Raw genomic sequence first — 19,266 nt, forward strand, 5'->3', positions numbered from 1 at the left:
TCATCCACTCATCTTGTTCTTCTCAGAAGCCAAGGGTGCAGTAACTGAGAACTAGGCTGTGCATGTCAGGTCACTTCTTTGGCTGCTACTTCTGTGCTGCCCTTTGGAAGACCTATCTTTTAGGACTCTGATGCCCAGCTCAAGGTATCAGTGCCAGCCAGCACATATCTGCAGAAGTTGTGAACAACCATTGCTTAAGCAGATAATTTTGATGGCTGGCATTTTTCATTTTAGAAGACAGCGAGATGGGACTTGCATCCCTGTAGTAGGATTCTGTCACACACATTGCTCCCTTGTTCTTTTTCTCTCTGGGCTGAGAATTATTTTTGAGCAGTTTTGTACTGATTTCCAACATCTTATAGTGCAGATGATTTCAATGTTGATTAAAAGGGTGCAGAGTGTAAGTCCAGTGATAGCTTTTAGTAGAATCCATGAGCTTGGAGGTCCTGGGGATCCAGCTCTCAATCTCGTACTTTCCTGGCAGCCCTTATTCCAGCCCAGTTTATACCATGCCTCTAAAGCAAGTACCTGGGAAGTGTTTATCTGCCTGACTTCTGGGCTACTGTCCCCTGTGTGGCCCAGAGACTGCTGCTTCCATACAAAGACCAGGAGTTTCTCTTCTTTCTTCTATATCCAGTCTCTCCCTCCATCTCCTTGTCCCAAAGCAGTTGTGTGACTTGGGAGAGACTGTTCCCAAATCAGAATATTCAATTTTGCAGGAATTCCAGGGAATAAGGTTTTTGTTCTAATTTAAAACAAAATAATTCTCATACACTTAGAATTTGTCATAGGACAAAGAATTTGTGCTGTAGAGTAAATTTTCCAGTCCATTCTAGCAGCCATCAGGAATATTTTAACGGATCAGTTGACTGCAGTTACATTAAAAAAGTTAACTAGTAACTCTGTAAAACAGACCAAATCCCAAATTTGCCATGCCCTCTTACAGCAAAATTTGCTTAGAAAATGAAATTTTATTGCTGATAAAGTTATGAACAGATACTTTTCTCTTTTTTATTATAGGCCATAGCCTCTTTTGAAGCAGATGTTTTAAAAATGCATGAATCCATCAAAAGCATTCACAATGAGAGCAGGTAGGTAAATGCAGGTAGTACAGTGGCTGAAGACTGGTGGGTAATGCTGCTCAGGTGGAGAGTTAGAAGAGAAATTATCTTTCCATACTTTAGAGATTTAGAGATTTTAAAAAACATATCCTATCAAATGGGGATGAATGATTAAAAACTCAGCAACAAAATTGTAAATGGACATCACAGGAAAAATAATTTCTGGCAAAGCACAAGATTATGATTTTTTTTCATCAGCATTTCTGTAATTGTTAGTTTACATTTCTAAAGGAAATTTTTAAGGGAAAAAATGTATTGCATAAAAATATCAGAGTAGCACAGGTTTTAATTTTTTTCTGTGAATAAGGCTTAAACAAAACAAATTCATAATTCACATATAGTTTTTAAATCAAAGTAGGGTATCTTTCAAAAAAATATGCTGTCACATAGAGATTACAAGGCTTAATACAATAACTATTGGTAAAAATTCCATGACTTAGATTATTGCAGAAGTCCCTTCTGATATTCAGACCTTTGACATGACAAAAGTATTAATTCCTAAACTACAGGTTTCTTGGGTGGTTTGCTTGCTTGTTGGGCAAGTGGATACTGGTGTATGGGCAACAATGCTTACCTTTTTCTTTCACTTTTGCTTTCCCCTCCTTCATCTTTGTAGGTATATATGAATGTGCTGTAGATATAATCATCTCTGTGGCCACTGAAACCGATGGAATTACGGCAAAGTGTAGAATTTGATCCTGAATCTACTCCTTTTATTTCCTTCAGTATGTTAGGTTCCCTCTGTTCCTGTTTTGTTTCATTCTAATAAGTCAATGTATAATTGCTGCTCCGAATTCACACAAGGGCACACCAAGATTAGAGCAAAACAACTGCAGTTTCATTGTAAGTCTGCATCCTTACCTCACTCTCTGTTCTCACATGGGAAAACAGAGAGATATGGCAAAGATCTTCAGCTTTTGTTTAGATCAGCCATAGTTGAGATGGTATCTGGCAAGCCTGCTCCTGAAATACTGCATCACCCTGTGACCCAGAGCTTATCATATAACTGGGTGAATGACTCACACTACTCATGGGAAACTCTTTGTTCTTATTTGTAGATCAACATCCAGCATTTATGTGCCTATTCACAGAACTGGGCTCCGAGTTACTTGAAGGTAGTCAGCATTTTACTGTAAAGATCCCTTAAATGCTGTTATAAGGGACCACTGTAATATTATTTTTAATTTTAAAAGATCTGGCTTGCTGTCCCACTTGGACAAATCTTGCATAATTCCAGTGAAACTGATGGGGCTCTTGTCTGTGAGCCAATGCATACCCAAAATAAAGTGAATCAGATTAAATTCTGGATATAACTAAGCAAGGGAGTTAGCTATTTCAGCTGTGTGATATGAAGCAGTTGGTTTATTACTGTAGCGTTAACAAACTTTTCAGTCTGTCTCCACCTCAGCCAAGGGGAAGACAAAACTGTATTTCTACCCTGACTTTTTAGAAAAATCCCAACTCTAGAACAGAGATATGGGTGGTATTTTTGTCATACTGTGCCCTGAATAGGTAATTTCTAGATCTTTTCTGGTGTGTGTGGGAGGGCGGTACTTCTCATTGCAAAAACCACAGTATCTTTTCAAGAACAAGTGGCCTGTGCAGAAACTACTGGTATCATCAAACAAGCTGCACAGAATACCGGGAGCAAGAAGGAACTCAATAAAAGGGGCAGAGGCTCCTTTTAGTCCTTTGTTGCCCAGGGGGAAGCGGTGGAATCTTTTGCAGGTCAAGGAATTGCCCTAAGTAGTTTGTGTCTAGACAGAGGGACTGCTGTAATGTCTTTCCTGTTGCAGCCACCTTTGTGTGAAAGGTAAAACCCCTAGATGCAAGGCTCAGCCCTGGCCACAGTTCCACTCAGCTCATATCTTTCCTCATCTAGAACATTCTTGTTCTTATTAGCTCAACGGATACAGCCCAGTTCCTGAAATATGGGCCTCTAACACCAGTGAGAGCTGACAAAAATTTCCTGAACTGATGAAGAGGAGAAAGGTTTTGCTATAATGTTTGCTCTTTTCCATGACTGGATATATTTGTATATGTGTGATCTAGCAAAATTCCCACCCTCCCGTGTCCCTGGCAGGTACATGAAGAAGCAGTTCAACAAGTGGAAGGACAAAATGCAACTTCTTCACAACCGCCAGGAAGAAAAAAGCTGCAAAATAGAGGCAAAGCTCCAAAGCCTGAGAGCAAGTCATGAAAACCTGCAAATGAAGCTGCAGCAGATGAAACAAGAAGTAAAGATATAGTGATAAATATACCAGGATTCTTCACAGCTATAGGCAATTACTGAACACTAACTATTCCTTTTCCTGTAGACCAGCAGTCTTGATGCTATTTTCTGCACCTTCTGCTTGTCTGCTCAGTTGTCTTAGGTTCTTGTCTTCAGAGAAGGCAGATAGGCTCTTTGCAGCAGTGATTTTCTTGTCATTCTGTATATATTTAGCATCTAGCACAGATATTCATGTCTGGGATGTTCAGATACTACTGCAATGAAAATAATGAGCAGGTATTCCAATAAGAGTGAGAAAATTATTTCCAACAGAGCTGTTAGATACTTCATTGCAGTCTTTTCTTTAGAGAACAATCCTGTGTTGGCATTGAATAATAAAACACTCTTGTTATTCCTAATCGCTGTCTTGTACTGGGATGTAAGACAGACCTCTTACAGAAAATATTTCATTTCTTTTCAATTGTACTGAAGTATCTCTGAGGTTCTGAAAAAGCCCTTATTCGTTCATACGAATGCATGCGTATTACAACCTAAAGCATTTTTGTAGTATTTTCTGCAAAGCTGTTTTTAAAGTCTTTTTCAGGTGTGGTCAGACGTAAGAGAAAAGCCAGACACATCTGCAATGCACAGTTGGTCACTTTGAAATCATTTGCACATGGAGTCCAGTATGACCTGGCATGTCATCCAATCCAGTCCTGTCACAGGCCTGTCCACAGCACAGGACTGGTTGCATACATGCAGACAGTTAAGTGTCCAGCGCATGCGCAGTCAGCTCAGTGCATCCCAGTTACATCAGATTCTGTGTTCATGCAATGGATGGTATTTGCCATCATAGTTCTGTCTAGAAAATTCCAAGTACAATTGTGACACTGACAGCCAACCTTGTTTTGGAATTTCAAATGTTAACAGGTGTGAGGTGTTTGATATGTGTTTAGTATACACTTTTTCCCCCCCTTAGTTTCATTGTTTTTAGAAAATTTTCCTGCAAATTTACTCTCAGAACATTATTATTCAATGGCATTAAAGCATATAATGTCTTCAGATTGGAGCTGTGGAAAACTGGCCAAACTCAAACACAATGTTCTGTTTTATTGCAGGAAAATATTTGTGAAAAGAATTGGTTTAGTTCACTGGAAATTAAAAAAAATATTATTCTGACCCCAAATTATTTTTCTACCTATTTTACTACTACCAGAAAACCAAAATATCAGTTATTTTCACAACATAGTTTCTGTTTTTTGTCTATTGCAGACAGTGTTACAGTCATCAGAGCATCCTTTTGCACAGTGTCAGAATATGATGCCAAGAAATCCACATATCCTGCTGGAAAGGAGAATGCAAGGTGGATTAAATCCTGCTCAAATAAGATCTACTTCCAGAACATGTGTGGACTGGAAATCTTTGAATCCTCCCAGCTCTGCTGATAGAATGCAGCTTGTACAGATGCCTGTGGTTCCCACTGCAGTGGACTTTATGTTCTCAGAAGACCCACTGGAGTCAGTGTCCCTGCAGAATGACAGATTTTATATGGGACAGTATAAAAAAGCAAAAGAGAATCAAACATACCTGCCTGAATCGACAGAAAATTCCCTCAGTGGCATCGTGAGGAATAAAGTTCTTACCCCCACTGCAGTGCAGGTATCACCTGATGAGAATGAAGTCAGTGAGGAAGAGCAACTGCAGCAGCTAGTGATGAAACTGAAGAATGCATTGTCTCTCCAAGCCCAACCAGGTATATATAAGTTCTCCCAGTTATCTAGACTGTCGTCTCCCCTTCATCCAGTTTACTCTGTAATATTGTTCATAATCATTTTATCCTCAGAGGAAACTTGGAACTTGCCTTTGCCATTGTAGAAGTGCAGCTCTACACTTTAAGGTAGAACATACTCCTGTAAGGTGGAATATAGCCCCTAATATTGGGCTAATTTGAAATGGGATGAGTCAAAGCACGTAAGAGGAAATCAGTCTCAGCGGTCAATTAAGGAGCAAACCTATTCTGGTGAGGGCACTGGAGGTCTTTACTGTTGCCACTTCTGTGACATTGTAACTATGACTCTAGTCCCAGGCAGGCTTCCATGAGTACAAAATCCCTTTGTAACCAATGGTCTTACACAGCAGAGTTTTGTTCAACACACAGGATGCCTGACTTTTGGTAATGAGCATGCAGTAAGGAGAATGACAGAAAAAGCTGCTGTTTCTACAGAGTTACCTTAATTTAGAGATTTATAAAGAGTTTTTTAGGACTCTGGCAGCATTCAATTGCTCTAAAAGACTTTAAATCTGTTCTGGTTTTCAGCTCAACAGTCTGTTTTGCAGCAGGAGTTCTTCTCTACAGCTGAACGTGTTTGCAGTTCCTTTTCTGACCTCATCAACCAAGTAACTTCACCAGCTTGTAAATGATGGAAAAGACCATTCTCCTTACAGCTTCACTGAACTATTGAAGGTAATTGATGCTATGTCAGACTCTTTAAAGTGTCTCAGGTGTTGCACTGTAATAAATAAGCCAGCATAACAGATTTCTGCATTTACTGACTTCACCAGGAACCGTAAATCGTGTTAGAGAGCCATGTTCCTTTTGTATTGGTGGTTTCCAGCTGCTGTGCAGTAGATGTTGGCCCAGCTGATAAAAATCAGCATGTCTTCAATACTGTTACACTGGCTTTCACAAGTGCCCTCTCTTCTTACTGCTGTGTAATTGGTAGGTCCTTGTGTTTCAGAAACATTGGTTTTTTATGAGAGTTGGCTTGAGTCAGCTGGTTTCAGTGATGTATTTACTATCACATTGTTGTTTCTTAGACTAAAAGAGACTTCAGTCAGACTTCTCAATGCTTGATATTTACATATTCATATTTTTCTGAACTACTAAATTCATATTTAAAGATGCTTTGAACATTTAAAGGCTTTAGAAGAGCCTTTCCATTATTGATTAACTTATATATTAGTATAGAATGATTAAGAAGAATGTAATGTTTAGTATAGAATGGTTATTAAGAATGTAATTTTGCCTGCAGGATCTAAAATCTGAGAAAAGTAATTGTTTTCTCTGTTACTAGCACTTTGTATTTGATAGAACATATCTAAAACTTCCAGAGTATTAAAAATACTTATCAAGACTGTACACACATATGCAAGTGCATATATGCATGTAAGTAAACATATAAACTGCACAAAATTTGTAAACAGGTAGATGATTTGCTGTAGGTAGCAGAGACCTCTCAAAGAGAAGAAATTGCCTGAGGTAGGAGTTCCTTTAGGAAATTTATCACTTGCAGGTTTACTTGCAGGTTGTATCTCCTTTTTTATTTCAGCACAATTAATAACGCAGACGGTCTCTTTTACATCAGCAGTTTACAAATGTTCTCCACAGCGTGACCTATGCCTATCTCAGTTTTCTCAGTCATTTCTGCACATGCTAATCCTTTCCTGCTCATTTCCTCAAAGGCCAAATGACGCTACAGCCTGTTAATTAAGAAGCTTGCTGCAGCGGAGATGTATTGTGAATTTAAGTTAAACATCAACTTAGCCCGTAGTGGTATTTCAACATTTCTGTTGCTATCTGAAGGGAAGAAGAAAGCTGCCAGCAGTCCTTTCTTAGGAGATCCCGTGGTTACAGGTGGGACATATCTAAACTGGAAGCACTAGCCTCTTCCCAAAGGTCCCTGTGGAAAAAGCATCTGAGAAACTGTATTGGTCCAGATAATCTGTCTGGTTTTACATTTTCTAGAGCTTGAGAGCTTACGGGAACAGGTAACATCTGGTCTACTTCAACGCCAATCCTACTTGGCTGAGGCATCCAGCTGTTAACACGTTCTGTCAGTTGCCAGTCTTAATGGCTGAAGTACTGTGGATGAAGACTGTGTCCCTTATGTTGATGCAAAGTTGTGCACAATGGGGCAAAGATATATAGATGTTAATATATAATAATTCTATATTAATATAATCTAGATAATTAACAACAGTAGTACAGAAGCAAGCAGGTCTGTTGTGACAGTGCTCTTGCGTCCCTCCCACGTGGTAGCAGAGCGCTCTCACAGGCTGCAGCTGCAGGCAGAGGCAGCTGGGGAGGTGCTGCCGAGTAAACCATGTTCCTGTGCTTACCCTGCTTTAGTGTTCCCTCTTCTCTTGAACATTTAAACAGTTTGTTGCATGCTTAACTTTAAGCACAAATTCATTGCCATTGAAGCTGGTAGCTGTCTTACAGGTTTTTGTTTGCTTTCATAAGATCAGGTTTTCACCCAATGGGACTATGTTTAAGCTTTATTTTGTTCAGACCTAGTAACCATTTTAAGATTTCATTTACACATTTCTGCAAGTTGATGAACACCCAGCAACTGAGTTTTTCTTTAGGCATTTGGAAAAGAAAAAAAAACCCAGCCAAATATTATCACATTTCAAGGAAAGAAACATAGAATGCACAACCAAATGTAGTTGCCCTGGAAAGCTGAATTTTGTAGTTGCATTCAGCCAGGCAGGCAATAGAAATATTTCATTTCATCAAGGCATCAGATGTTACCTGCTGAAAGTTATATTGCATTAGTTTAACATCAAATTGTCTATTACAGCTGTAAAAAACAGTTAGAGGAAACTGGTTTATCTACAAAGAACTTATAAACTAAAGAAGAAGCAAATTCAAGTTATGTGTGAGAATTCTTTTGATTAAACACTTTAAGTGAAAATGTGTAACATTAAGTGGCATTTTTAATGACTAAAATTTAGGAAAAATACTGTAAAAATATAATGAGAAAGCAAACAGGAGCTGGTAAAACCTGTTAAAATTTATACGTTTTCTGGAAAACCAAAAACACTTTTTGAATGTATTTTTAATATAAAAACATGTACTGCTGTTCTTCAGTAGGATGACCTTTTTCAGCAGTGGTTGCTTTGTATGAGTATACAGCTATGCATACAATACGACATCAATCACCATCTTGACTCTAATCCTGTCTTGGAGCCAGTGGAGATTTTTGGCAACTTCCCTCTTTGCTTGTCTATGTCTTATTGAAGGGTCAGTTATTTCCTGCTTTGGCACCTGAAAGACAATAGTTTGAATAGTCACATGCATTACAAAATAGCCTGAGGTACACACAGATTGAAGAAGGCAATGGCTTATAAATCATGCAGTTTAATAAGGAAACTGAATTCCTAGGTAATTACAAAACCCCACAAGTCCAAGTTAACTATGAGCACTGTATCTCTGATTATAGGTCTTCTTCCACCATGTAAATTGACATCAATAGATTAAAATGCAAAAATTAAAGAGAAGTTAAAAAATATCTACAAAGATCTTGAACTAAATGTTTATATCCTCTTTTTCCCTAGCTCTCCAATGATTCTTCCAAGTAATTTCGATCTACTCTTATGCATGTGGATACTTATTAAATCTTCAAATGAGTTTTTCTTCTTCAGAACTGGTGACCTCTGAACGTGAGAAAATATCCCTGAAAAGTAACATGAAAATGCATATAAGTAATTCATTTCTAAACAGCAAAGAACAGCCGAATACTCCTCTGTCTTTATCTGCTGCTGGTCCCCATTTTATCAGCATTGACCCCAAACCTTTTGTTTGGTGGTAGCCATATCTCTACATTCACAAGTTGCCTTTCAGTGACAAATTACTTTTGTAATCTTTTCCTCAGCATAGACCTTTTCCTTCAGTCAGTAGAGCACTGAAGTCTGCTCACAGTCTTACTTACTGGCTTGTTATCAACCTACCTGCACAGTGGATGTGATCTCTTACACTGTTTAGTAGCACATTTGTTATTTCCTTGAGGAACTATGGGGCATTTTCTTTGCAATGATCTCCAAAAGCCAACAGGTTGGCTTTATTTCTTTCAGACACATTTGTCTTCTGAAAAAGTAACTGGTTAACATAGTATCTATTTATTTACCAGACCTCAAATACATAATACAGCAGCTTTCACCCCAGTGCCCTCCCTAGCACCCTGCAGCCCAGAAGAGTCAGGACAGTAAGTTGGGTCTGCCTTGGGCCAGGTGCAAGGGCTGATCTGAGCCCAGTTGCCTGCACCTGTGAGGGAGGTGCACACAGCTGAGGCCACTTTGGGTGGTGAGGTGGTAGAGAGACTGCTGGGTGAGGAGAGAACAAGCATAAAAGTAGTAGAGAGGGGTTTATGTTTGTATTCTTCAAAGGTTTATACTGAGGATGTGCTACATGGCTTCTTGAGGAGGGTCATCTTGTACAGTTGCTCTTCAGGAATATTTGCTGTAAGTACAAAAGCTATGTTTTCCTTGTGGTTTTAAGTCTTATTTTGGCTCATTAAAAGTTGTTAAAGTGACAATATAAAGACTTATAACATGTCTGACTCCATTGGAAATGTTTTTATGAAACCTGCTTTTTCATAGTGCTTTGGTTTTGTTAGAGGAAAGGGATGTGTTGCTAAAGATACCTTGGCTGTGTAACTGTAAAGGACTCTTCCCAACTTGTCTCAGTTTAAAGCTGACTAATGCTCCTCTGCAGGGTATCTAGGGAAGTTAAAATGCTGCTGGGTTAAGCAGAATGTTAGCTGGCTGGAGGCAGTTTGTGAGGTAACTCATATACAGGTGTTCTGATTTTGTCATGTCTTTCATGGGTCCTGTAGAGTTTGAAGAGTTATCTTCAGATCTGTTGGTAACTACAATCAGGAACCTGGTAGGACTAGAGCAGTTCAGAAAACGGTGCTTGAACCTATAGGTTTGGACCTGGGCTACTTCTGCCGCTGTCTTGGTATATACTTGGACAGACTTGTTTCCCAGAAGGTCAAAGTATGGGCAACTGTGGGAAATGTATCTTAGATGTGATGAAGTATTTCTGTTCAGTACTGCTGAGAAGCTTCACTGCCAAGGACTTCACTAGGTTTTTTGGCTTGGAGGGCTTTTCTGGTGGTGTTTTTTTTTCTTAGAAAAACTCTGTTCCTGATACTCAATATTGGCAATGACCTCATGGGGTTTTATCCTTTAGTTCTGAAATCTGATGCTAGAATAACACCACCTTAACATCGGCGTTTCTCTGCCAAGTACAGATCTCTGTTTTGCTTTTCCAATTCAATGATACGTTTAAGGAACTACAGTGAATGCAGCTTACAGATTGCTCCTGACTTATGATCCTGTTTGCCATCAAAGAAAGAAAAAACAACAACAAACCAACCATTTTAAAATGGTGAATATTTAAAGAGGAATAAGATTAAAAACTTCAGTATGGATCAATAAAGATGGTATCGATAGTTGAAAAAGTAACAGTATAAAGCAAAAAATCTTGCTTTTTTGTTTGACTTCTAGAACAAGCCTACTGAAAGCTGTTCATAGTCAGCCATGTAGATGTGCGGTAGAGTATACAAGGTCATTCAAATGCCACTAGTGCTGCTCTTTGGGCTAAGAAAACAGGCTTGTACACCTCTACGCATAAGAAGCAGTAATTCTATTCCTCATTGTTTGCTAGGATGCGATTTCTACCTGCGATTATTAACAATTGATTTCTGCTTTCACCGGTGAAACAAGGCAGTAGGGTCACAAAGATTAAAACAGTCGGCTTTGTTAAGAAACTGGGAGACTTGGATAAGAGGTTAGATAGCTCCTCCAAAAAATAAAATTCAGGCTGTAACTGCTATAAGCTGCCTGCTACTGACTGATGTTAATCAATTGTGCAGAGGAAACCAGATTAACTGATTACAATTCACAAAGCACAGAGGTAAAAGAATAGAGAAGGGGAGGAATCCTTGTTTGTCTTAAAGTGTGAATACTTACAGTGCTTAAAATCTCTCTGTATAGGAGTAAACTAAAGTCGGTATTAATCACAAACCTCATACTTTGATTCTTCAAAACGTATGAGACTGTTACCTCTTAATCTTGAATGGAACAAAATCTCATTGTTTAGGAAAACCACAGTGTGATTCAGACATGAAGAGACAGATGTAAACAGGCTAAGGGGGAACTTAGATGGTGATATTCAAAGCCACGATCTGAAAACAAAAAATCATCTGGAGTTTTAGCCTGCTGGGCACGCCAATTTTTGATAGTACTACTACCTCGTGTCTAAAGCTGTGTTCTGTTTGCACCCAAGAGTGCATCAGTCTGGTCAGGACTGAGCAACTGTTGCATTTGTGATGTCTGAGGCCACTTGGGAACCAGCAGGGGATTCCGTGCTGCCTGCCATCAGCATTTCTTGACACACATCTTCAAAGCTGCGTGGTAGCTCAGATTCTTTGCAGAGCAGAAGAGGATCCACTCCTTGCCTTTAAAATGCAGATAGTGGTTGTTTGGTTTGGATTTAGAAACTGTCCCTGTGTGCGTTCTTCAGTGTGAGGGGATTGATTCTAACACATCCTCCACCTCCTAGCTTAATGGCTAGGACACTCTTTGTAGGTAACCGTGGGGGTAAGGACCTCTCGATCCTTCCTCTCAAATCCTATCTTTCAATACACAAACCTCTAAAATTTGTGAGCAAGAGCTGCACTTTCCAGTGGTGTAGTGTGCCTGGGATGGAAGAATCCTGAGTTCAAGTCCCTTTTATAGAGACACTCTGGTTACTCATGAGTAGCTGTCCAGAGAGGTTCTTTACTATTCCCTGGATGTTCCCCTGAAGTCTTAGTAACTAAGACACTGATCAAGGAAGTGGAGATAAGTGTCTGACTCCATTCAAGTGGAAAGGCAGTTCTGCCTTCTCCCTGTGGGCCTGATGTGCTACACTGTTGGTGATGGCAGCAGCGCTTCTACCCCTCCGTCATATTATAGCACCTGTCCCTTTCTGAAAGCAGACATTCTCAAGGGGAGGATGCGTCTGTTGGTAGCGGGATCAGAACTGATGCCTTAGAAGAGACGGAGGTTTGGGAAAAACTATGCTCTATCTTCCTGCGGGGAATGGGGAGGCTAAGTGATGCTACTTTTTGCAGATCCTGCTGCTATTTGCCAGCTCACACCTTACTGCATGTGGAGACACATTAAGCCTGGGGATTCTGCTCTGGAGCTGGGAACCTGAAGATTAGGAATTACAGCATTTAGTGTCATAGGTACTGGTCTTCCTCCTGAAGCTGTAGCTGTGTCTGAAAGCCTGCATGCATCTGAGTCCTCGGTTTGTTTCCATTGTGTGTTGGGCAAAACTTACCAGTATAGAAATAGGAAATATCTAGTGGCTAACTACTAGATGGCAAATAAACATATCCTTACTCTTCTGCTGAAGGACTGCCACTCTCCTCAGCAGCACCAGTGCAACGCGTTCCTGGGGTGAGGCACCTCTCAGAATGAGGAATTCAGAACTAGCCTGTCCATGGTACAGTAGTGGTAAAAATGCTGGTGTGGAAGAATATATTTGTATGTTCAGTTGCTGAGCTGCCCTCTTTGTTTGAATCCTCTCCCGTGTTTTGCTTTCTGCTGCCCCTCCTCCCCCACCAAACTGAAACTTAACTTGGAACTCTAATGACAGCTTTTATCTGGAGGTTAAATTTTTACTGAAATCACTTTGAACATAAACGTAGCTCAGTATGGGGTTGGGGGCAGTTCTGCAGCACTGTCCTCTGTTTCTGTACTATTACCATATTATACAGTAAGCCTGTATCTCTTTTCTACTAGACTCTGGTTATTGCCCATGAGACGTATTAAAGGAGTAGTAACCTTGGTTTCTCCCTGTGAACTGAGAACGTAGAGTAGTGATCTTCTGTTCAGCTTCTGCTAGCTGCCTTCTCCCTAGGCCATGGGTTCTGGAGAGCACGCAGTCCACATAGATATCCCAGAAGAGCTGAGCGAGGTCCCAGAACAAAGCTCCATGTTTCAAGTTCTCTGATGATTTCAGGAAGATCATGAAGTCCCAAAAGCCACTGACAGAGTCAGAAATGCGAGGCTTCCTCATCTCCAGTAAGACAGCCGAGGAGGATTCCCAACACTGGGGATCTGCTCGCCCAAGAGCTAGTGGATCAGTTTGGCTATGGCAGAGGAAAGGTGACATGCAGAATGCTCCCATGATTAGCAAAGAGCAGATGAGTCTCATGTTGCAGTGGATTCTTCCTCTGTTCCCAAGGTCCATTGTGTCACTGAAATGTTAGAAAAGAAGCTGAAAAACTTCTCACTTAGATGCAAGAACAAAGCCCTGGTACCTTATTTTACATAGAAGGCGCTTCAGATGTTTTTAACTGTTTCTCTGCTCTTTAAACATCTGTATATGCTTTTTTGCATGTAGGAATAGAAATACTAGTGAAGTTGCATTACTCTGTAGCAGAAGCGTGTGTTAAAATTTGTTAATCGTCCTCAAATCCATATGATTAACTCTCTTATCTGGAACTTGTTCATACTGAAAGTTTTTGGCCTTTCCTGATTTACAGATCTCTAACCTTTTTCAGTAAAAATCCATTCCTTTTTACAGAGAATTTAAGCCTTTAGGCAGTCTTGCTTTCCTCAAAATTTTATGAGCCCTTTAAATTAGTTCGCAGACTCACAGGGATCTGTAGACAGCAGATGGAAAACTATTGGTTGAAAATGTGTTCTAATGAATTAATAGTAGGTTGCAAAATCATCCATTCAACAGGAATGTTTTACCTGCTAAAATGCAGAACAGTTTGAAAAAGAGTACAGCCACATCATAGCAGCTGTGTTGTACAACATGTACACATGCATATAGAATCAGAATAGTTTAGGCTGGAAGTGACCTTTAAAGGCCATCTTGTCCAACCCCCATCCCCCCTGCAATGAGCAGGGACATCTCCCACTAGATCAGGTTGCTCAGAACCCCATCCAACTCGACCTTGAATGTTTCCAGGGATGGGGCATCTGCCACCTGTTCCGGTGTTTCACAACCCTCATTACAAAAAAATTCTTCCTTTTATCTAGTCTGAATCTGCCCTTTTAGTGTAAAACCATTATTCCTTGTCCTATCACAGCAGGCCCTACTAAAAAATCTGTCCCCATCTTTCTTATGAGCCCCCTTTAAGGATTGAAAGACTGCGACAAAGTCTCCCTGGAGCCTGCTCTTCTCCAGGCTGAACAACCCCAACTCCTGCAGCCTTTCTTCACAGAAGAGGTGTTCATCCCTCTGATCATATTTGTGCCTCTCCTCTGGACCCGCTCCAACAAGTCCATGTCTTTCCTGTACTGAGATTTATATATAAAAGTACAGATGCTTATTGCAGGTCACTGTAACAATTGTCTGTTATGTTAAAATTGTGAAACTTGGAAAGTCCCAGCTGTAGTGAGAGAAATCCTGAGAATGATAATATTTTGGGGACAGAATTTCTTTTCTAGTATATGCTTCTAGTATTTCTAATATGACAGTTCTGTACACATTTCTAATGTGTAAGAGGTTTGGAGGTGGCTTTTAGTGTAGCTCACCAAACAAAACAAAACCACCCCAAAAACCCACCACCAACAGATCGTTCAAACAAAGGAGTAATACTAAAATTGCCTTTGAAGGATGGTTTTGCCATCTGGTCTACACTGGATAACAATTGAACTGGTCACTTTGCTTTCTCTGCCCCCCCAGCCTCTTTGGAAACTTTCTAACTTACAGAACTGGGTAAGACAAGGACAAGTGTTCTGGGTTTGTCAGAGGTGTGAGCAAAGGGGCTGCCCCGGCAGGGAGATGGCAGGGCGCTGGTATGAGGGTGGGTGCCATTTAAGGTGTGCTGTGAGTGGCACTGGTCAGGGCCAGTAGCCAAAAGCACTAGTCCTTACGGTCTGGTCAAACTCAAGAGGCATTTTGCTGTTAGTCTTCTGCAAAGTTCAGGATTTTTTTAGATGGCTGAGAGCTGAGGGGATGCTTAAGATGTGTCAGTTTACATTGATGTCCTACCTGTGCTGCAGTGAATGCTTCCACGCAGCCACCCACTCATGCTCGCGTCTTTAGGTCCTGTCTGTAAACCCAGGTTCATGGTGTGTGCTATCTACACCTGCTGGCTCCCACTTCTTTCTTTTCCTTTTTTTTTTCTTGCCCTTTTTATTTCCTCCTCTTCTCCTCGAGTTTAACCCCCTAGTCCACTCCCCATCATGAATAGTGCATACAATAATAATACTACTAATTAAAAAGTTCATTAGCTTATTCCTTAGCTCCTAGCCAGCAGAACGGTGATGTCGCTTACGGCGGGTCGCCGGGTCCTGCACCGGACGGGTGCCCACGCCGGCCCGGTGGGGCTGCACGCCGAGCAGCCGGGCAGCGCCGCGACTCTGCCGGGCCCCGGCCGCCCCCCGCCCGCTCCCGGCCCCGGCGCCCGCACTTACCTCTGCCTCCGGCGTGCAGGGCGGGCCGGGCAGGCAGGGCTCTCCGCGCCCGCCGCGCTCCTTAAGAAGCCGTAGCGGGCAGCCCCGCTTAGTCTTTACGTCAGGGCTCGGGGAGAAGCCCCCACCCCCGGGGCCCCGGCCGCCGCCGCCGCTCCCTCCTTCCCTCTGCGGAGCTGCCCCCGCTGCGAGCGCGCTCCGCTCTCTGCCCCGCCTGCCTCCCCGGCCCTCCTGGGGGGCGGCGGTGCTGCCTCTGGCCGAGGGGGAGCTGTGCGCAGGGGGCGAGGGACGAGTAACAGACCTGGGCACCTGGCAGAGCTGCAGCCATCCCCTTGCCCCCTCTCCTAGCAGTGCTGCCTCTGGGGGGGGCAAGGGTAGAAAGCAAGTCCCCCACCTCGAAGCTCAAGTTGTCAGGACCTGGCTCATTCCTCAGGCATCTTGCTCGCTGCGCTTGGCTGCTGGACGTCCCTCCACCCCAGAGCAGAAGTCTTGTGGCACGACTGGAGCTATTTGCTGGCTAGGGCTCAGCCCATGCAGCAGCAGGTCCGTCTCTCCTGGGAACTGAAGCAGAGACCCAAAGAAGAGCAGAGTCCCAGAAGAAAGCCAGTAAAGGCATTAACTGCAGCAGTGGGGCTGAGCTGCTCACAGCTCTGTGCACACAACTGTAGGTAAAGGAGAGCTACCTTAGAAGGGTCCCGGCTACATTTTCCCTCGGGGGGGGGGGGGGGGGGGGGGGGAAGTTGTCTATTATTGTTGCATTTTCTTTCTGTGAGGTTCTCGGTTGCAACCCCTCTCCGCTGCTACCATCTTGGAACAGCTGCAAAACCTCTGTATGCATTAGGGAAACAGGCTGAGCCAGTAGGCAAGTGGAAGGAAGCCACTGGTGAAGGGGCCATCTCTGAGTACATGCAGTGTGGAGGGGAAAGCGTAAGCTCAATGCTGCCTGTGACAACTCCCTCCGTGTTAGCTGTGCCTGCTGTAAGCACCCCCTCACACGTATAAAACATACAACTTGAAGAGCTGGGACTCTGGGGACAGGCTACTAACCAGTGTCAGGCATAACTTGTTTAACACTATTTGAAGCAACAGGGAGGGCAAGACCATTCTTTTTTTGTAACCGTGTAGTCTGTAGGCTAAGTCATGTAGCACTCTGCTGACTGTCTGAAGCCAGTGCAGCTGCACCAGTCCATACCAACTGGGCAACAGCCCATTTTTTTAAAGACTTTCACTGGCAGCTGCCTTCTGTCTTTGCACTTAGAAAAATAATCCTTTCTCTGTGAAGCAGCTGTGCTTCAGTAGCACCAGGCTTATCTTTGTTGAAGTTAGTGGGGCCACACTGGTCTGTACCAGCTGGAAAGTTGGCTGTTTTTCTGTTAATCTGTATCCTTAGAATTTATGTCTCTCTGTGCATCCAGTCCATGTAAGTGGAGAAGCATGTTCCTTTCCTAACCCATAATCTTAGGATGTACCTATAACAATAAAGGCTGCTGTTGATTTCTCCTGATACTTTATTTCCTCTTCTCAGTGAGCAATCAACATGAGAGTGTATTTTGTGTAAGTAGCCTTACTTTTTAACAAAAGCAAAGGGAACTTTTTGGGAGCAAGAGAATGTGTGGCTAGAACCAATGTAGTTAACTATATTGTAGGACCCGGGCAAATTTGCAAATGTTTTGTTTATTTCTGAAGTGTGGGGTTCGGAATGGGGGAATAGTGAGCACCAGCTCCTGAAACAGACTTCAGGAGGCACTGAAAAGTGCAACACCCTTGGAAGGAGCCCTTGCAAGGTGGCAGGGGGAAGCCTTTCATTGCATGTAGGATCTCCCGTGTTTTTCTCTGTGCTATCAAACGTGGGCTGTTCCAGCAGGCTTCCTTCTCCCCAGTTCCAGGGTTAAAATGATCCTTAAGCATTTTTTAAAAGTCTGCTCTGTGGGAGCTGATTCTGGGCCCACGTGCTATCTGGAGCCCCCTTGGCAAGTGGGTAACCAGTGCGCTTCTCCTAGCCTCTGTGTTTGGGGGTTGGACGGGGTGAGGGAGAGAAGGAAAGTGTGCCTACAAGACATGGGTGTTGTGATGTAACCTAAAGGCAGCTCCTGGGTAGAAAAGACTCTTGAGGCTGCTTGTGTTATTGGCTGGCCTGGGTGCAGGAGGCCAGAGCAGGACTAAGGTGGTGTAGGAGTGTTTTTTGCTGACATTGCTGGGTCTGTGGTACATTGTTGTAAGGACGCTGTCCCATGCTGTTAAGGCCAGAGCAAAAGGCTGCAGCTGGAAAGGAAAAAGCAAAATGTTTCCTGTGAGCTGATACATTTCTGGATTCATTGTTAAGAAGTGACTTTGAGTCCCCTTCTGGGGAGCACTTTATCTGGTTTTGGATCAAGAACGACATTGGTTTCATTCCAGTCAGAATCCTTCTGGTAGACCGAAGGGTGCTGAACCAGGGTTTCTCAGAGAAGTAAGAGTTTTGCTACTCAAGGGAAATACTGCTACAGACAAAATGCTCTGCTCCACAAATACTTCCTAAGCCCGCTATGCTTTGTTCCCTCTGAACCAGAGCACTCATATTCTATTTCTGGGAAAGAGGTTTTTTGATAATTGGATTCGGCACCTCAACCTCCTAGTGGAGAAGAAACATAGGACTGGCCATCTCATTCAGTCCCACGTACTCTCCCTTAGTAAAGCTTTCTGTGCCCTTTTTAGGCTATCACTAATCTTTCATTGCGCTGCATGATGTATTCCCCTGACAGCCAATGTTCACGTCTTCAGTCTCCATATCTTTTGCATGAATGTAATTCGAATGGGCTGTAGGTCATTTCCAGAGTCATTTGCAAAAGGATATTTCTGTCAAGAAAAGTTGATTCCTTAACTTACAGATAAGAGAGAGAGTTCAGATCATGTAACGCTACAGAAATGACGTTATTTCTACCACGAAAATATAAAAAGAATATACAAGCAAAAGTTGATCAGGTTATAGGAGTAGAGGATGGAAAGGGAGAAACATAGGAGGTTATCTCATTAGTATTTTTATTTTGAGTAAAAGCATAAACAACTGTGTGGTATTGCTTCCTTTCTGCATTTGCTCCCTGCAAACCCTCTGATGTGGTTCAACATTAGCAGTTAATAGGCAATGGCTTATGGTTGCTTGAGCAAAGTAAGCATTTACAAATTTAAAACCAAAAAATATTAAATCCAGCACTGAGACTGAGAGACAGCAATGTGTGACGGTACATACAGCTTGCCTGTTACTTCCATAAACCATCACACCTGGGCCCACTATTAAATTTTGTAACAGAATCTGCATGACGAAAGAAACCTGTTTAGTCCTTAATCCAAAAAATGCTCTGAAGACATAGTCTTAGCTGAAAGTTTGTGTTTTGCCGAATTGGGTTCCAAATCATCCCAGCTTTATTTGAAAGCTAGCTAAGTAATAGCGAAGGCAAAACTTGTGATTCTTGGGGGGAGAACCCAAACCCAAAAGTCTGTTAGTGTTTTAAATTCATGGTACATGGCAGAGACTTGATTTTTCGTCAGAATCCACAAAGGCAAAGTGGGGAATCTAACTCCCATTTATACCTTTTCAAATTCTCTTTTAAGCAGGAGATTAAACTGTGCTTAAAATTGGCTCCCTGACAAATATACCTAAGAGCTTCTTGGAAATGAAATACTTATGCTTGATCCAAAGTCTGTGGAAAAAAAATTATTAATTTTTAAAATGATATTTAGAGGGTT

General features: G+C 42.1%; 3 protein-coding genes across 3 annotated transcripts in view; 2 read left to right on the plus strand and 1 right to left on the minus strand.

The window, feature by feature from the left end:
• MDH1B (malate dehydrogenase 1B) overlaps window positions 1-1,838 on the plus strand; it is a 31,209-nt gene extending 29,371 nt beyond the window's left edge. The window contains exons 13-14 of the mRNA XM_055812658.1: window positions 1,021-1,091; window positions 1,738-1,838. Coding sequence (XP_055668633.1) covers window positions 1,021-1,091; window positions 1,738-1,747 — 81 coding nt within the window. The 3' untranslated portion in view covers window positions 1,748-1,838. The remainder of the gene's footprint in view (window positions 1-1,020; window positions 1,092-1,737) is intronic.
• A 339-nt stretch (window positions 1,839-2,177) lies between these two features.
• LOC129785039 (dystrotelin-like) lies at window positions 2,178-5,795 on the plus strand. The gene is given in 5 exon segments (XM_055812659.1): window positions 2,178-2,236; window positions 3,205-3,358; window positions 4,606-5,086; window positions 5,651-5,739; window positions 5,742-5,795. Coding segments are annotated over 4 exon segments (774 nt in total). The 5' UTR covers window positions 2,178-2,236; window positions 3,205-3,208.
• Window positions 5,796-8,287: 2,492 nt separating this feature from the next.
• Window positions 8,288-15,612, minus strand: FAM237A (family with sequence similarity 237 member A). The gene is made up of 3 exons (XM_055812660.1): window positions 15,547-15,612; window positions 12,955-13,370; window positions 8,288-8,792 (listed from the first exon to the last, which is right to left on the minus strand). Exons 2-3 carry the CDS (start codon window positions 13,361-13,363, stop codon window positions 8,653-8,655), a joined length of 549 nt encoding a protein of 182 aa, XP_055668635.1. The 5' UTR covers window positions 13,364-13,370; window positions 15,547-15,612; the 3' UTR covers window positions 8,288-8,652.
• Window positions 15,613-19,266: the final 3,654 nt, after the last annotated feature.

This window comes from Falco peregrinus, chromosome 8 (genome assembly GCF_023634155.1).
Source record: "Falco peregrinus isolate bFalPer1 chromosome 8, bFalPer1.pri, whole genome shotgun sequence".
Classification (NCBI taxonomy): domain Eukaryota; kingdom Metazoa; phylum Chordata; class Aves; order Falconiformes; family Falconidae; genus Falco; species Falco peregrinus.